This window comes from Solea solea, chromosome 20, assembly GCF_958295425.1.
Source record: "Solea solea chromosome 20, fSolSol10.1, whole genome shotgun sequence".
In the NCBI taxonomy this organism is placed as follows: domain Eukaryota; kingdom Metazoa; phylum Chordata; class Actinopteri; order Pleuronectiformes; family Soleidae; genus Solea; species Solea solea.
The window spans coordinates 16,117,807-16,133,422 of record NC_081153.1 but is presented as its reverse complement, the minus strand read 5'-3'; the positions used below and the strand labels follow the sequence as shown (position 1 = coordinate 16,133,422).

General features: G+C 38.2%; 1 protein-coding gene across 1 annotated transcript; it reads right to left on the bottom strand.

Annotated features, from left to right (window-relative positions):
* Positions 1 to 1,871: 1,871 nt before the first annotated feature.
* laptm4b (lysosomal protein transmembrane 4 beta) lies at positions 1,872 to 13,939 on the bottom strand. The gene is made up of 7 exons (XM_058619989.1): positions 13,659 to 13,939; positions 11,873 to 11,990; positions 10,274 to 10,347; positions 10,038 to 10,160; positions 9,246 to 9,344; positions 7,163 to 7,258; positions 1,872 to 3,792 (listed from the first exon to the last, which is right to left on the bottom strand). Exons 1-7 carry the CDS (start codon positions 13,749 to 13,751, stop codon positions 3,718 to 3,720), a joined length of 678 nt encoding a protein of 225 aa, XP_058475972.1. The 5' UTR covers positions 13,752 to 13,939; the 3' UTR covers positions 1,872 to 3,717.
* Between the last annotated feature and the right edge of the window lie 1,677 nt (positions 13,940 to 15,616).

The following is a 15,616-nucleotide window of genomic DNA, read 5'->3' as shown; positions in this document are numbered from 1 at the left end:
CCAAAATCATGCGAAAAAAGTCATACTATAGTATGTCGTCTAAAATCACTCAAAAAAGTCATACAATAGTATGTCGTCCAAAATCACCCAGAAAAGTCATAGTTTAGTATGTCGTCCAAAATCACCCAAAAATGTCATACTATAGTATGTCGTCCAAAATGTGACAAAAAAGTCATACTATAGTATGTCGTCCAAAATCATGCGAAAAAGTCATACTATAGTATGTCTCCCAAAATCACTCAAAAAAGTCATACTATAGTATGTCGTCCAAAATCACCCAGAAAAGTCATAGTTTAGTATGTCGTCCAAAATCACCCAAAAATGTCATACTATAGTATGTTGTCCAAAATGTGACAAAAAAGTAATACTATAGTATGTCGTCCAAAATCACTCAGAAAAGTCATACTATAGAATGTTGTCCAAAATCACTCAGAAAAGTCATACTATAGTATGTCGTCCAAAATCACTCAAAAAAGTCATACTATAATATGTCGTACAAAAAAGTCTTAGTTTAGTATGTCGTCCAAAACCATGCAAAAAGGTCATACTATAGTATGTCGTCCAAAATGTGACAAAAATGTCATAGTATAGTATGTTGTCCAAAATCACCAAAAAATGTCATAGTATAGTATGTCGTTCAAAATGTGACAAAAATGTCATAGTTTAGTATGTCGTCCAAAATCACCAAAAAATGTCATAGTATAGTATGTCGTCCAAAATGTGACAAAAATGTCATAGTATAGTATGTCATCCAAAATCACGCAAAAAAGTCATTCTATAGTATGTCGTCCAAAATCACTCGAAAAGGTCATCCTATAGTATGTCGTCCAAAATCACTCGAAAAGGTCATACTCTAGTATGTCGTCCAAAATCACTCAAAAAAGTCCTACTTTTTGCCTCATTTTAGACGACACACTATACTATGACTTTTTTGTCTCATTTTGGACGACATACTAAACTATGACTTTTTGCCTTATTTTGGAAGACACAATACTATGACTTTTTGTGGTTATTTTGGACTACATACTATTGTATGACTATAGTATCACTGAAAAAGTCATACTATAGTATGTCGTACAAAAAAGTCATAGTTTAGTAAGTCGTCCAAAACCACGCAAAAATGTCATACTATAGTATGTCGTCCAAAATCACCCAATAAAGTCAAACTATAGTATTGTGTCTTCCAAAATGAGGCAAAAAAGTCAGTTTAGTATGTTGTCCAAAATGAGGCAAAAAAGTCATAGTATAGTATGTCGTCCAAAACATGACGAAAAAGTCATAGTATAGTATGTCGTCCAAAACATGACGAAGAAGTCATAGTATAGTATGTCGTGAAAAATTAGACCAAAATGTCATAGTTACTTCATCCCGCAGAGTGGGAGTGAAGTATTGTTTTTGATGGCTCTGTCTGTGTTTCCGCACATGGGGCGAAGTCTTCCATCTCTGATTGCCTTGTTTATTGAAGAAAGACAGGACAAACGTAATAAAATTGTGAGGAACCTTTGCTTTGAAATTTCAATATGTTTAGTGATCTCATGCTGTTTTCTATACATTTTAAATGCAGCATTGCACATGCTTTTTATATTGAACTGTTTGGAACATCATTTGAAGACAATACCCTGCAATCATAACAAAATTGAACATGAATTTTAAACAGGTAAAACTATTTAAAAAGGTTAGCGCTGTTGCCTTTCTCCCTGTGTGTGTGCGTGGGATTTCTCTAGGTCCCCTAGCTTCCTCCCACAGTCCAAAAACATGCAGACCTTAAATGACTCTAAATTAGACAAAGTAGATAATAGATGGATGGATATCCGTTTCATTCAAGATGACAACTAACAAAATAACTATGAACAAAACCACCAGCACACAGGTAAATTTGACCTTTTATTACTCAGAAATTGAACACATGAGCTCATGCAGATCCAACAAGAGGATTAGATGTTGTGTCTGGAGTGATTCAAAAAAACAAAATGAGGCATCAACCATCCACTCGTCTAGATACAAGATCTTATCTCCAGACCTCACATGACTCAACCCGAAAGTCCAACCCTTCAATTATGTGACACTCTGTCACTTCAGTCAAGGTAAATACTGATTGATTGACTTTTTTTTAGCTTGTATCATCCAGACATGTGGCAGCTGAACCACATTTAGTGAAAGAAGCACATACACATCAGTTTGGAGTGACTTTAAAGTGCTGTTTCATTTCCAGCTGTGTTGGATTGGCAGAGGCAGTGGTCATAAATCACATGAGGACAATGATCAAAAGGGCAACACTGAGCTACATCACCAACTACAGTATTAGTATCAAATAGAATACTACTTAATAATACATGTATTTCCAGTTTTCTATTGCATAGCAACTCTGTTACCTTATATTTTTTTCTTCCGTTGATTACAAATACTACTTGGAAAACAGTGGAAATGTTTTCCATTCTAAATTCTTATAATGATCAACTAATTTATCTAAATGATCACAGGAAAAGCATTTGCACTGTTGAACAAGCTCCATATATTGATTCTGTGCTACTATGCAACGCTCAATCAATGCGTTAGACGTTCGTCCATCATCAGTTTCCATAAAGGTCACCAACACAGGAGATAACTCAACATGATATCACTGCATGTGCAAATAAAAACATGTTACTATATATAAAGGACCTTGAAGTTACATCATAATGCCCCACACACACACACACACAGTCTCTCTGTCGTGCCATCATTACAGGGACATGTCCTCAGTCCAGCACATATATAGACCTCACTTTATGTACAAAAACCAAAACATTAAAGACACAGTTAGTGCTGTTGCATCTGCGACACTTTTTTTGTGTATTTAATTTTGTTATGTTTGTGGTTAAGTTTTGGTTAATGCCAGTCTTCAGGGCTGGGAAGGCAAACTGGAACAGACTGCGATTGAAATAAATGGGTGGACGTGTTTTTTTTTGTTCTCGCTTACAGACAGAGACAGTGTGTGTGACATGGATTACAAAAGGAAGACGTATTAGTTATTGGTCAAGGATTGTTTGTCCGATACGATCTACATCAGTGCGCAGATATTTCATCACAACACAACAGCGTCTCACAAATCCCTTCTTTTTCTCTCGGTTTTTCACTGTTATACAAAAAAGTCATACAAAAATACCCCAACATTACATTCAATGAAGGAAATTTGTTTCTGAAAAAAAGTGCTCTTGCATAACTGCTCATGTTCATGTGTCACTTTTTCTTCTCTCTCTCTCTCTCTCTCTGCACCGTCTCGTCAGGTAGTTTGTTTCTATACAAAGACCATAGAGGATTTTCACAGTATCGGGGGTTAACAGTTGGTGGCCGGACAGGTGGACGCACATTTCAGTCAGAGAAAAGTGCAGGTTAAGTTGGGACAGAGTCAAGACGCTGCCAGGACTCGGCAGCTGTCAAGGAGGAGGGTTTGTGATGGTCAGGGAGAGGCCATTAAAGGGACAGGCCTTTGAGGAGGACAGAGGAGACAAGAGGGGACGACAACATGTCATAACAAGCAGGCGGAGGAAGGCGGAGGCGAAGGGCAGAGTCGATGGCTCAGTGTCACAAATCTACAATTGGCAGGAATCCAAGCTGAAATCAGCATCTAAGACTTTGTTGTTCCTTTTATTTTTAACATGTTCCAGTCCATACCATGGTCCTACTGTTGGAGAGAGGTGTGGCAGAAGGTGGAGGTGTAGGAGTAAAGGTTCTGGTTTATGCCTCCATGTACTGGGGAGGAGGCTCCTTGGGTGGAATGGCGATGGCTTCCTCGTACGGTGGCAGCAGAACCTGAGATTTAAAACAAAAGGAGACTCAGTGGAAACTCACAGCTCAAACACATCGTCAGTTTCAAACGGATGACACCAGTTAATTAAGGACACACTCGGTGTGTTCACATGCATGTTAAAAGTCTGATTGTAGTCAGACTAAGACAATAATTTGGCTAAAATCAAGCTAGTCTTAGTCAGACTAACATACCTGGATAATGCAATTCATAGTCAGATTATTCCTGCATGTATACTCCTAGTTGGAGTCGGACTTTAGACGACGTTATAAACTTCAGTGCTGTTGCCGGAAATCATACAACGGCGGCGTCTTTCTTCAGACAACGCGACAACCACAAGAGCCATGCTCCCTCTAACTTGGATCACAGTAACATGTACAGCACGATCTATCTCGTCGTCCACTGTTTGTTTTTCTGAGACTTCTGAAACTGATTCAATACGCACTATCTTAAAGCGAGATACAGCGCCACCTATGAAGGTGGAGTCAGGCATGTATACTCAGACTCGGCAAGTTGTCCAACTACGACCGATTAAACTGCATGTTAACGTACTGACTGACTTATCAGTTGTAACTTGTGACTGTCATTTAGGTGTAGGTAAAAAATCATGTCATTGAAAATGTAGAAAAATAAGAAGCTAAAAGGTAGTACGACATGTTTCATAAATTCCAATTTATAATTATTCAAAGATAACGAGAGGGCCTGGAAGAATTTAAAACAAAGAACAACAGAAATAAACAAAGTAAATGGCTATAATTATTCATTCATCCAACAAAACCTTAAATGTGGAAATTAAATTAATTTGCGCATTTAAGACGGTAAATAGGTTTCTTTAAGAAGTGATTGCATTCTTAGGTTTAGCCACTGTTGCATGGTTCCGTCTGATTCTTTTGAACGCTTTCTACTCCATTCCCCCTTAGAAAACAACACTCAATGCACTGTATGAACACACACACTGAGAGAGAGAGAGAGAGAGAGAGAGAGAGAGAGAGAGAGAGAGAGAGAGAGAGAGAGAGAGAGAGAGGGCCAGGCTTTCTCTGTAAATGGTGTTGCAGAAGCAGATTCTGTGAACGCGAGAAAGTGAGAGAAAGAAAATTCTCGGAGGGTATGGAAGTGTGAAACAGCCAGGGAGGCCCCGGAGAAAAACCTCACAGGCTGGATTTGAAAAGAAGTGGACAAGAAGACTATTACGTAACACGTCCAGAGGAGACGGGGACGGACAGAGATGTAGGGAGAGAGTGGGAGGAGGAGGAAATGTGTGTGTGTGGGAGAGAGAAATGACCCTTGTGCATTTTAATGGCATTTATATAAAAGCAGAGCAGATAAGCAGCTGGCTGCTTGATGTCCGGGGCTGTAAAAAGCCTTTTAGACACACCACCAGGTCTCTAATCGTAAAAATAGATGGAGCCTTTTATTCATTCACCACCACATGTATAGAGATTTTTTATTTCTCTCATGAAAACTCACAGCTTGGTAAATTCAGTCGATATAGAGCCAGACCAATTCATCAGTTGGGCAGATTAATCAGGCTGATATTTGCTATTTTCTAATGTTTTTATGTATGAAATCTAATATATGTGTTTCAGATTACACGTTTGTTCTCAGAAACCTGATAAATGTTTTTTTGGATGACCTATTTTTATGGAAGATACTTAATATAATAGCGCTGGCGTGCAGACACAAAATGGGGAACTGGTGACTGAAGTTAAGCAACTGTTTTGAATTATTTGTAATCATTTATACAAGTTATAACTCATCAGATAGAGGGAGAAAAAATGCTGCTCTGGTTTTTAAAACCCTTTTATTGACATTTTAATCAGTATTAGGGCTCTGTTCTCAACCAACGTTTATCCAGTTCCTTTTTTATAGTTTTAAAATATTCCCTTTAAATCAGGTTCTTGTTTTCATGACAAATGTATTGCTCTTCCCTTCACTTTATAAAACCTATTTCTCTACATGACTGTCTGCAGTCGTCACAACTTAGTTACTGGCACATGTTCAGCATTTGCTCACATCGCGTCGTATGAAACACAACATGCTGGATTAGCGCCTGCCTCGATGCTGAGTCTGTTTCATAAGGTGGAGACCGTCGGCGGTGATCCGCGGCCGTGACAACACAAGGACAACGACAGAGGGTGTGAGACAGATTAATGTCTTATGTGTGAGTGTTGAGGATTATACACAGTACAGACAAATGGAAACCAAGACTATGCTTAAGCTTCTCAGAGGCTCAGTGTTGACACTGAGGGATGGACGACACACCCGTCTCTAACCGGACAGCCAATCACACTTCAGGATGGATCTGCAATATCAATGTCGCATGACCGACTGACTCACAGCCAACAATCTGTGACAACATATGTTCTCAGACTGCAAACTGTGTGTGTACACTATTCGACTAGTGTCTAAGATATAAAGATAGATTACAATATGGTTTAAAATAAGTACTTGTTTGGTCCACAAACGTCAGAAAGTATTGGAATTTTTGGTCAGTGTTTTCCAAACCTCAAAATGATGATGTTAACCAAATGTCTTATTTTGTCCACAAACCAAAATGAATGAGTTTGAATGATTTCTTTGGGATATTGAGAAAGAAACCAGAAAATATTCACATTTAAGAAGCTGTAGAGCTGTGGAGCTTGTTTTGATTATTTAAAAGAACACTCATCAAATTAGTTGAGTAGTCAATACAACTACTGAAGGCACGTGTGGGATTCAAATCTTATATCTTGCTTTTATAAATCTTTATGTGACTCCCTAATAAAATAAACATTAATCAAATCCTGTACAAACATTGTCTCATATGCTGTGCAATAAGTTGATGAGTAAAAATATGCGTCATTGGATAAAACACTTCAAATAGCTACTGTATACATTTAGTCTGATCTATTTTTTTTTTTTATTACAGCAGCTACTGGGTAAAAGTGGTGCTTCTTCCTCCTTTAATTTGTATTAGTTTAATTTCCCAGCAACATTTAAAAGTACTTCCCTCCTAGTTTTAAAAATAAAACTTCTTTATTTCCTGACTCTAAACTGCTGCTCACAAATACAGCTCTATAAAATGATGTACATTAAAGGTCATACCTGGCTTGTATACTTGTATCAATACATACTGCAATAACAGATAGAAGTAAATGTAGTGTAGTTATTATGTCATTTAAAGTGTCAGTGTCAGCATTTGCTACACTGAATTCAAATAAAGGTGCACACACAGTGATGATGATGACTTTTCAGACCTTATGAACTAGAAGCGTGTCAGCCATAAATAAAATCAATACTGTGTAAAAGTAATTTAATATCATGATCTGATGATGGGAGGCTTTTCACCACTATGTCCTTGAGGTGTGGAGCTGGAGAGGGGACGTGAGGACTCACCGTGGTGTCATTGGTGGTGACATAGACCAGAACTTCAGTGGTGCCTCTGCCGCTCACATATCTGTAGCAGTTCCACACGCATCCAATCAGGTAAGCCTGAAAACAGAGCACACATAATGACCTTTGGATGTATCCTCTCCACTTTACATTATTGCTGCCGCTGCATGCTATGATCTAATCTATTTATCAAGGTTAGAGGACGGTGACAGCTGAGATGCATCACATGAACACTTCATGAAGATTGTTGCATGTCTTCTTGTCATTGAGAAGAAGCGGACAAGAAAAGGTCATGACTCATTTCTGTTGAACTGTAAAATACAGAAATAACACAGTTTTATGCGCAGATTCTCCACATTTTAACAACAGGCGTCTCTTTCCTGTGCAGGGCTTTGCCTGCACTGAGGTTAAGGTTTGTCTGACTTGGCAAAGAAACAGGAAGGTCATTGTGTGGATGTGTGATTAGCCTGCTGAGTCAGTCAACAAACCCAAGGAAGCCCAGCAAACTGCTAGTAAATAAATTCACCATCTGTTGACCTGCATAGTTGTGAGTGGTGTTTTCACCTGTGATATCAAGTCTTAACTAAGGTCAATGTCAAGACTACACACCACAGTATGTGTACACACAATTACCACCTAACTGTATTGAAGAATCAATTAAACTTAGCACTTGTTTTGTTTGTTTTAATGTGCAAACTTTAAAAAAAAAAATCACACAGTAATACAAAGTCTAACTTGGACCATCTTTCCCTTTTACATCCTACAGTGTCTCACTTTGTATTCATCCAAGCTTCTTTCTAGTGCGTCTAATGTGAATCTGCAGCCTTTCTCTTCTCCTTCCCCAGCTCTATTTCTTCCTGTACGTCTGAATCTGTCCTTTATGCTAAGGGCCAGTAAGTGGAGGATGTTGGCTTTAGAAAGACACTCGTGCAAGTGCAGCCTCTATGCTGAGAGCTGGATGTGTCCTTTAGATTTCCGATCTGGTCCTTTTCCAAGGAACTGACTCAACTATCACCACAAAAAGGACAAGTTGCCAATATATTATATGTGCAGCCCATCAATAAGTATTAGGTTCTATTGATTTTTGCTTGGCAAACGTCAAGATCATGCTTTGAGGGAGAACATTTCTGTATTTAATCTTTACTATTGAATTTTGGAGCAATCTGCAGTTGAATTACCCCACATACTCAGTGAAACACAGCTGTCTGATTCATGACATGTATAACGCTTCTCTCTGTGAGGCCATCAGTGTGTCTTCCAGTGGCTGCTTCCTATCATAACGCCCCAGCTCTAGCTTTGGATATCTGCCAAGAACATTTTCCAGTCCGAGCTTAGAGGGGAAACAACTTGATTTAATTGTACAGATGACTGCAACTTCCTATCTTATCTCGTCCCGGAGCCCCTGAGCATAGCTGCGGCTGCAGAACCATCCATGCATTAAAGGGGAATTAGCTTGACAGGAGTGGGTTTCCTATTGTCCCTGAACCAGTGCTCTCTGGCTGTGTGACAATCTCATGTAAAAACATTGATAATGGAAATGTTCACACTGGCAGATTCATTACATATGCCATATGGCTCATAGTGCTATGAGATGTGCACAGTGTGAAACTTAATTGCTCTAATCACATTGGAATATGATGAGCAAAAGAAGCAGTTCTAGGTGGAGAAATTGAGTGCGTGTACGCTGTGGTAATGTGCTGAATATATCATTAAAATATATAAGTTTATCTTTATATCTGCAGGTTTAGACATCAGTCAAATGGCTCTTGATGGATGTTAACCAAAGTCAGCTAAAATATCACCTTGAATGTCGTATCCCTGTGTCCCTGATTTCATTATGTAGTGAAGAGTTTGAAGGACTTTAATAATCAAATTTGGAGATGACCTGATAAAATACTCGTAGCGTAGGCCAGGCTTGCATATTGCGTGGGTTTTTTAAAGTTTTGAATTAATTTGGAGAGGCGACCTGAAAACATAATACCTCTAATGACACCACAGCCGTCATCACTGCAGAGCCATTAAGAGACTAACACTCTGCAGAACAGGACTACGTGCAGTGATGCACAGACTGTTCTGTGTCTCTTACCTTGAAGGAGAGGATGCAGCCGATGAAGAGGAGGACTGCAAAAACTAGGCACATGTTGTTGGTGGACATGATGTCCTCTTTGTAAGGGAACGTCCCCGGCTAAAGGAAGAGAGGGAAGAGATACATTTAAACAGACTTAAATGAAGGGACAGATGAGATAGAGAGTATACTTTTTACATCCTACTGAAAAAAACGTGACCTTTAAATCCTAAACAAAGAGTCTAAAATAGAAAGTAAATCTGTTCCAACTACAAACTGTGCTCATACTTCAGTGACCTGTTTAGTTTCTACTGAATCAACTGTTTTATAACACTACCTTCTTAATTCAAAATCCTCATGTCTAGATTAAACAACATTTTGTATTTCTATGTTCTTATTGTATACTGACTGGATAGTTGTCTTTGTTTGGTGATTATAGAGCTGCATATAACAACTATTTTCACAATCAATTACTCTGTCTATTATTCTCTAGATTAATCGAGTAATCGTTTGGTCCATAAAAAGTCAGAAAATGTTGAAAAAATGTTGATCAGTGTTTTTCAAACTGGGGAAATGATGATGTTCTGAAATGTCTTGTTTTGTCCACAAACTTAAATGATTATATTTATCATATGGAGCAAAGACACCAGAACATATTCACATTAATAATGAAAAACACCCTCAAACCGATTATCAAAATAGTTGACGATGAATTTAGTAATCGATTCATCAAGTAATTGCTTCAGCCCTACATGACTGATTCATACATTTGTGTGTACAGATGTTTTAGATGTACAATCAAATTGTGCTCACCAGCTGCTGGAGATAGTCCTGCACTGTGTTGGGATAAACCAAGACGCTAATGGCTACCAGTGTGTTAAGGGCAAAGTCGAAGATTTGGTAGCAGAAGAATGGAATGATCCAAGCAGCATGTTGCTTCAGAGGAGAGAAAACAAAACAGGAGTTTGGTTTCAAGTTTCATAAATCTGTTATTGACAATGTCAGGGCAACAGTTTAATTTCTCATTTCTGCTGTTTTCATTTATTTACCTTGTAAGCGCCATACGTTGCCATGCCACATATAAGAATCATGAGCAAGGATATTGCAGTAGCTATGCAGATATCTGCAGAGAGAGAAAGCACAAACAAATACGATGTCATTCATTCCAGGGGAACCTTGAAAATCCACTCAGAGATTTGTACAAAACAAATCACCTCAGTAACCTGACTATTTTTAACATCCAATCTGATTTTGTCAAAACATGTCCAACACTTGGGTGATTGTGAGGCAAGCAGAGCTGAATTTGACAAATTTCACAGTCACATTGCAGCTGTGAAAGATGACTAACGAGAAGTTCCTGTACAGTTTGTAGAAAATGATCCCATATCAGACTTGCCTGCTGTAAAATCAGAATATTTGGCAGTTTTGATGTCATCCTGAACGTGGGTTTCCCCTTCACACGGCAACAGCTATTATTACAGCGCTAATACTGTGTTAAGACTCATCCCTTTGCACACACCTGAGACACAGACACATGTTGACACATACTATATATAACTAAGCCTTGCATACAGAAATGCACTTAAATAACACTTCCCCACACATCTTTTAATTGCAGGGTTTTCTCTGTATATCATCCCAGTGTCATTTGCACTATTAAAAACTGCTTACTACAAAACTAGGACAGCAGCTTGTCTCCATCCTGTCCCACTGTTTCACAATCTTTTGCACTGGCGACAACGCCAACTGGGGGAGAATCAGTCAAGATGGCCGTTTTAATCCAATGGAGAATTAGAGCAGTCGTTTTTAATCACCAGAGTAGCCAGTGACAAAGTCAGTGGCATTCCAGAGGCGACTGTGATGATGATGATGATAGCTGCTGGAGGGAGAAACACTAGAAATACACATGGACTGATTTGCTCTCTATGGTGCCAACTCAGCTGTGTCGGGGAAAAGAAGCAGTGGGCAGAAAGGAGAGGAAATTTTACAGAAGCATAAACATGTGAGGCTCTATGGAAATAGATGCTGCTGATTTTAATGAGGTCTCTCAGGCAAAAACATCATCAGTGGGTTTTGAGCCTTTTTTTAATGTATTCAACATAATATACTGTACACTCATTTCACCCTCAATCTCTGAATTATGTGACTTTACAAAGAGATCACTTTACAATCATAATCATTCAAAAATGAAGCAAAGATTCACAGGCAATCTGAAGTTAAACATTTTAAATGGATGTTAGACAACATGTAAAAATACAAATTTTAATCTGCAATTTATAATGTTCCAGTTGATGACCAGTAACTTCTTAAGAATATTTTAACTATTAAGAGCCCAAGGACACGTCCTCAGGTTTATTTTTGTGTTTCACTAACACTCCACATCCCAAAAATAATCCCTTTACAGTGACATTACGCAGAGATCTTCACAGTCAATACGCCGCAGGAAGACGCCTTTTGCCTGCAAAGTCTATAAATAGACGATCTAAAATGGTTTCAGATTAATCTCCTGCCACTTATTCAATCGACTGACCTTTGATTGGCAGCTCCAGTTTCTTAAGTCATCAAACATGTAAGACAACAGACTGTTTACCAGTGGATCATTTACACAAGGTTGGACATGTAACAATGACGGGATCAGCTGTACTCACTGGCATCGTCCATGACATCAATGTCAGTCCCCAGCTCAGAGCTGGTGAGGTGGTAACGGTACTGAACTGGGTCATTGAGAGCGGACAACAAGATGACTAGAACCACTGCATTGATGAGCTGTGTGGGGGCGAAAAAAAAAAATCAATATTAACTTTCGTATTTCACACTGAGGTTAATCAAGCTCTTAGCTTGTTGTCCTTTTAGAAATGTTTTGTAGTCATTTGACAAGAATTTATACAACAATTACAGCCAGATCTGAAACAATGTTCAACATTTGAGTATCTGACTTTAACAACTGAATGACCAAAATGATTAGATCAAAATCCCTGATTAATGTCATGGTGTTTGAAACATAGAATGAAACTGCAATGGTGCACCATGTTATGTCTATTTATTAGGGCTGAAAAGTTCATCAGGAGGCGCAATATTTGTTAAAGCCAAAATTTATTTTGTCTTATTCTACAGACTGAAGAGAACCTCTTTGTTTCTCACAGATCTGCACAAATATCACACAGTAATCATTTTAAATATGTTTTTTGAATGAAAATGAGAATAATGATGTAATAATTAAAATTCCCTCTGATAAATCACATCACAATCTCAATTCCTGTCAAAATAATTGCAATTAGATATTCATTCAAAATCCAAAAATGCAAATCCAAAAATGTTTGACCTATTTGCAAAGGTTGGCAGCTTTCCATGGCCTTTGCTCAGTGGTGCAACACATATATAATAAAGAAGGTTCAAGAAGACAGGGGGACTAATGCTGATGAAAGGTTAAGGGATTTACAAAGCTCAGTGAACTATTTTTAAAACTTTAGGTTATCCCACGGGTATAAACCGCAGCAAAATCTCTATATATAAACAGTACACATGTAACACTCAAAGAGGCTGCTGAGGTTATATTATTTTCTTAATTGGCTCCCAGTTCATTTTAGAATTGATGTTAAGATTTTAATGACAATTTTAAAGCATGTTTAATAGAGATGAGCTGATATTATATTCAGTATCATTATCAAAAATTTTTAAATCCGATACAATCCACACATCCTATATATTGCATACTTCAGCCATGTTATGGCAGGGTAACTTCAGGTCCTCATTCAAAGGCTTATTGACCAACTAACCATCACTCAATCCAGACAAAAGACTGAAGGAGAACCAGGCTCTTTGAGGACAGGACCTCAACCTGCCTATGCTTTATGAAGACATACTTCTAAGTGTCTGGTTAATGTGTCTCAGTTATGATCACATTAATGATTGATTTTTATGATTGTTGTCTCAATGTTGTACCACTTAGTCTTTCCTCTAGTTCTACGATTGTTCTGTACAGTGACTTTCTTATGAAAAATGCAATGTAAATAAATGTACTATTACTATTGATAGTATTATCTTCAAGGAAAAGTGAATATCATAGCCACATATTGTGAATATTTTCAAGTTACAGGTTTATATTTCGTGAAAACGTGTTGTATCAATAAAGTTATCATCATTATTTCATCATCACAACACACACAGATTACTTAAAGGAAACACAATAAGTTTCACATTCAGACTGAATTATAATTATTTTATGAATTTAAAACATGTAAGAAAAATTATAGTAAAGGGAGCATTGGTTGCTAATATTGCCAAATTTGACAAATTTACAAAACAGCAGTAGCAGCATGCTAACTTAGCTTTAGGTGTAGAAACTCGGTGGTAATTGACACTGCGTTTATTCACATTTTTCTTCATATATGAGAGGATATTTGGGCCTGACACGGAGTGACAAATGTTACTCACCATGTACCATACTCCCAGAATAATGGTGCCCGTCCGTACATGGCAGCAAAGGCAGCAGCTCGTCGAGTACCACCGGTCCCACGGCGAAATCATATTTTATCCTGCTAAATACTTCCACGCTATTTCATAAATACTGTCGATAAATCACAATTCTTCGGGGGGGAAAGACAGAATACAGCTGTTGTCCTTCCTTCCGTGTTAGGAGCCCCACATCCAGAGTGCTGGGTTCTAACCGATGTCAGAACGTTTCTGTTTCTGCGAGTGGACTCAAAGCGAGCAGAGAGCCTGCCGTTAATCTGGCTCGTCCCAGAATCACGTGACCACCGAGAGGGATTTTCACCAGCCATCGAGGGCAGGAGGATGGTGATGGAGGTAAAAAATGTTTATTAGTCACACAACAACACATGTCGTTTCTGAAATCACGCTTCTTTCTTTCTTTATTTTTACGTTCACTCACTGTCTGCATGTGAAGTTTTCTTCATGACTGACAAAGGAAATCTGTTCATGATCGATTAACCTCTGTGGAAGGACCAGGGGCAAAAGTATGATGTGGATTTAATATGGGTATCGGTCCGATAAGTTTAATACTGGTAAAAATCATATTGCACAGATAAAAATGTAAAATCCGATTCAATCCAAAAATCCTATATATCCATGCTTCACTATGCACAGACTGTAAAAAATGTAAATAAAAAAATATTTGTTACATAGTCGAAGAATTATGTCCTTGAAATGACTCAGCACAAATGTGTTGTTAACAGCTTCATAGTTCATTAATGGTCTAAAATGACTGTATCAGGCTAATATTGGTATTAGTAGATGTGTTATCAGTATCGGACACAAAAAAGTGGCATCATCCCATCCCTAGCTTTAAAGCTCCAGTGCATATCTTTTGTCTCTTTGTGCCCAACTGCAGAGGTAAATAAATAAATGCGAAAAGAATAATAGTTGTAGAGGGAGCCAGCATAGAAGTCAAGGAGGTAGCAGCCCATTTAGCCTACTGTTGTAGCCAGTAGTCATATCGGCAGACCCTGGTGTGTTTGTCGATATCCAATAATACATTTTAAAGCCAGTGACTGCCGATATCGTTTTGATATGGTGCAATTTTAGTAATTGAACCTTTTTTGAATTTTGAATACTGCTGATCTAGGTAACCCAGCTCCACCCTCCACTACCCAGGTGTTATAATGTGTAAATATAAATTGCTGAGCATCCAGGAATTTTTATAAAAGTGGAATTCAATTCTAAAATGTGTGGGCACTTCTCTGCATTTCCTTCTTTCTTTCAGCACTCTGCCTAAAAAGTCAATAGGAGATGAGCCGCTCTAGTCGTGCACGGCCACCACTATGCTCTACTGACGCTTATGCTACGTGACAGTTTCATTATCTCAACAGCAGTGTTAGGGAAATCAATTATCCATTATGCATTTCTCATAGGTTTTGTTGTCAGCTGTTTGCACTGACATTTTTGTTAAACAACACTAACATGCACCTCCACCTGTCACAAGCCAAAACAAGACATTTAACAAACAGGCAGCATTTAACCAGGTGTAAAGAGGAAACTATGTTTTTTGTTTTTTTTTGGGACAAGCATTGCTAGGTGAAAGAAACACTCTCTCTATGTTTGTACAAACCTGACAGATGGGCTGTGAGCACAGCTCTAAGCTGTGGTGGGTGGACCACATCATCACCACAAAATAACAGATTTTCCTCCACAGCCATGACTTAATACTGACCAAACATGCTACCTTGTTACATGCTGGAATTCAATCTCTCATCTCTACAATCTAACACTTGTTTTTTTCCATACAACACACATATTGATTATCAAACAGACAGTATTTGGGCAAATAAACAAGAGGCTCTGACATAATGACCAGAGGTAACAAAGCCTTATAATCCCTTTTTCTAAGATCTTCTAGGAAGAGCATAACAAATCCCACAACCAGGGTTTGGTTG